Source organism: Monopterus albus, unplaced genomic scaffold, assembly GCF_001952655.1.
Source record: "Monopterus albus unplaced genomic scaffold, M_albus_1.0 scaffold7543.1, whole genome shotgun sequence".
In the NCBI taxonomy this organism is placed as follows: Eukaryota; Metazoa; Chordata; class Actinopteri; order Synbranchiformes; family Synbranchidae; genus Monopterus; species Monopterus albus.
This window is the reverse complement of record NW_018135396.1, coordinates 1-568: the sequence shown is the minus strand read 5'-3', so window position 1 is coordinate 568 and position 568 is coordinate 1. Positions and strand designations below refer to the sequence as shown.

The window sequence follows — 568 nt, the reverse complement described above, 5'->3', positions numbered from 1 at the left end:
CAACCTGCTGGGCAAGTTTGAGCTCACCGGCATCCCTCCTGCTCCTCGTGGTGTTCCTCAGATTGAGGTGACCTTTGATATCGATGCCAACGGCATCATGAACGTCTCTGCTGTCGACAAGAGCACCGGCAAGGAGAACAAGATCACCATCACCAATGACAAGGGTGAGTTTTGAGTTAAATTTCAGCTCCATCTCAAATGTAGTGACAATCTCTGACTGTGCCATTTGCTCCCAGGTCGTCTCAGCAAGGAGGACATTGAGCGCATGGTTCAGGAAGCCGAGAAGTACAAGGCAGAGGACGACGTCCAACGCGACAAGGTGTCCGCTAAGAACGGCCTGGAGTCGTATGCTTTCAACATGAAGTCGACTGTGGAGGATGAGAAGCTTGCTGGCAAGATCAGTGATGATGACAAGCAGAAGATCTTGGACAAGTGCAATGAGGTCATCAGCTGGCTTGACAAGAACCAGGTGAGCATTAGTCTAGATCGAGCCAAGCAACTGAAGTTTTGTAATATAATCCTGGATAGCAGGTTTCCCCTGAGACCCCACCTGCATATCAGTGGTGTG

General features: G+C 50.2%; 1 protein-coding gene across 1 annotated transcript; it reads left to right on the top strand.

Moving 5' to 3' along the window:
* Positions 1-6: 6 nt before the first annotated feature.
* On the top strand, positions 7-560 carry LOC109954377 (heat shock cognate 71 kDa protein-like; the record flags this gene model as incomplete). Its single annotated transcript, XM_020589729.1, has 2 exons — positions 7-164; positions 237-560. Coding segments are annotated over exons 1-2 (391 nt in total), but the record flags the coding sequence as incomplete, so codon positions are not given.
* Between the last annotated feature and the right edge of the window lie 8 nt (positions 561-568).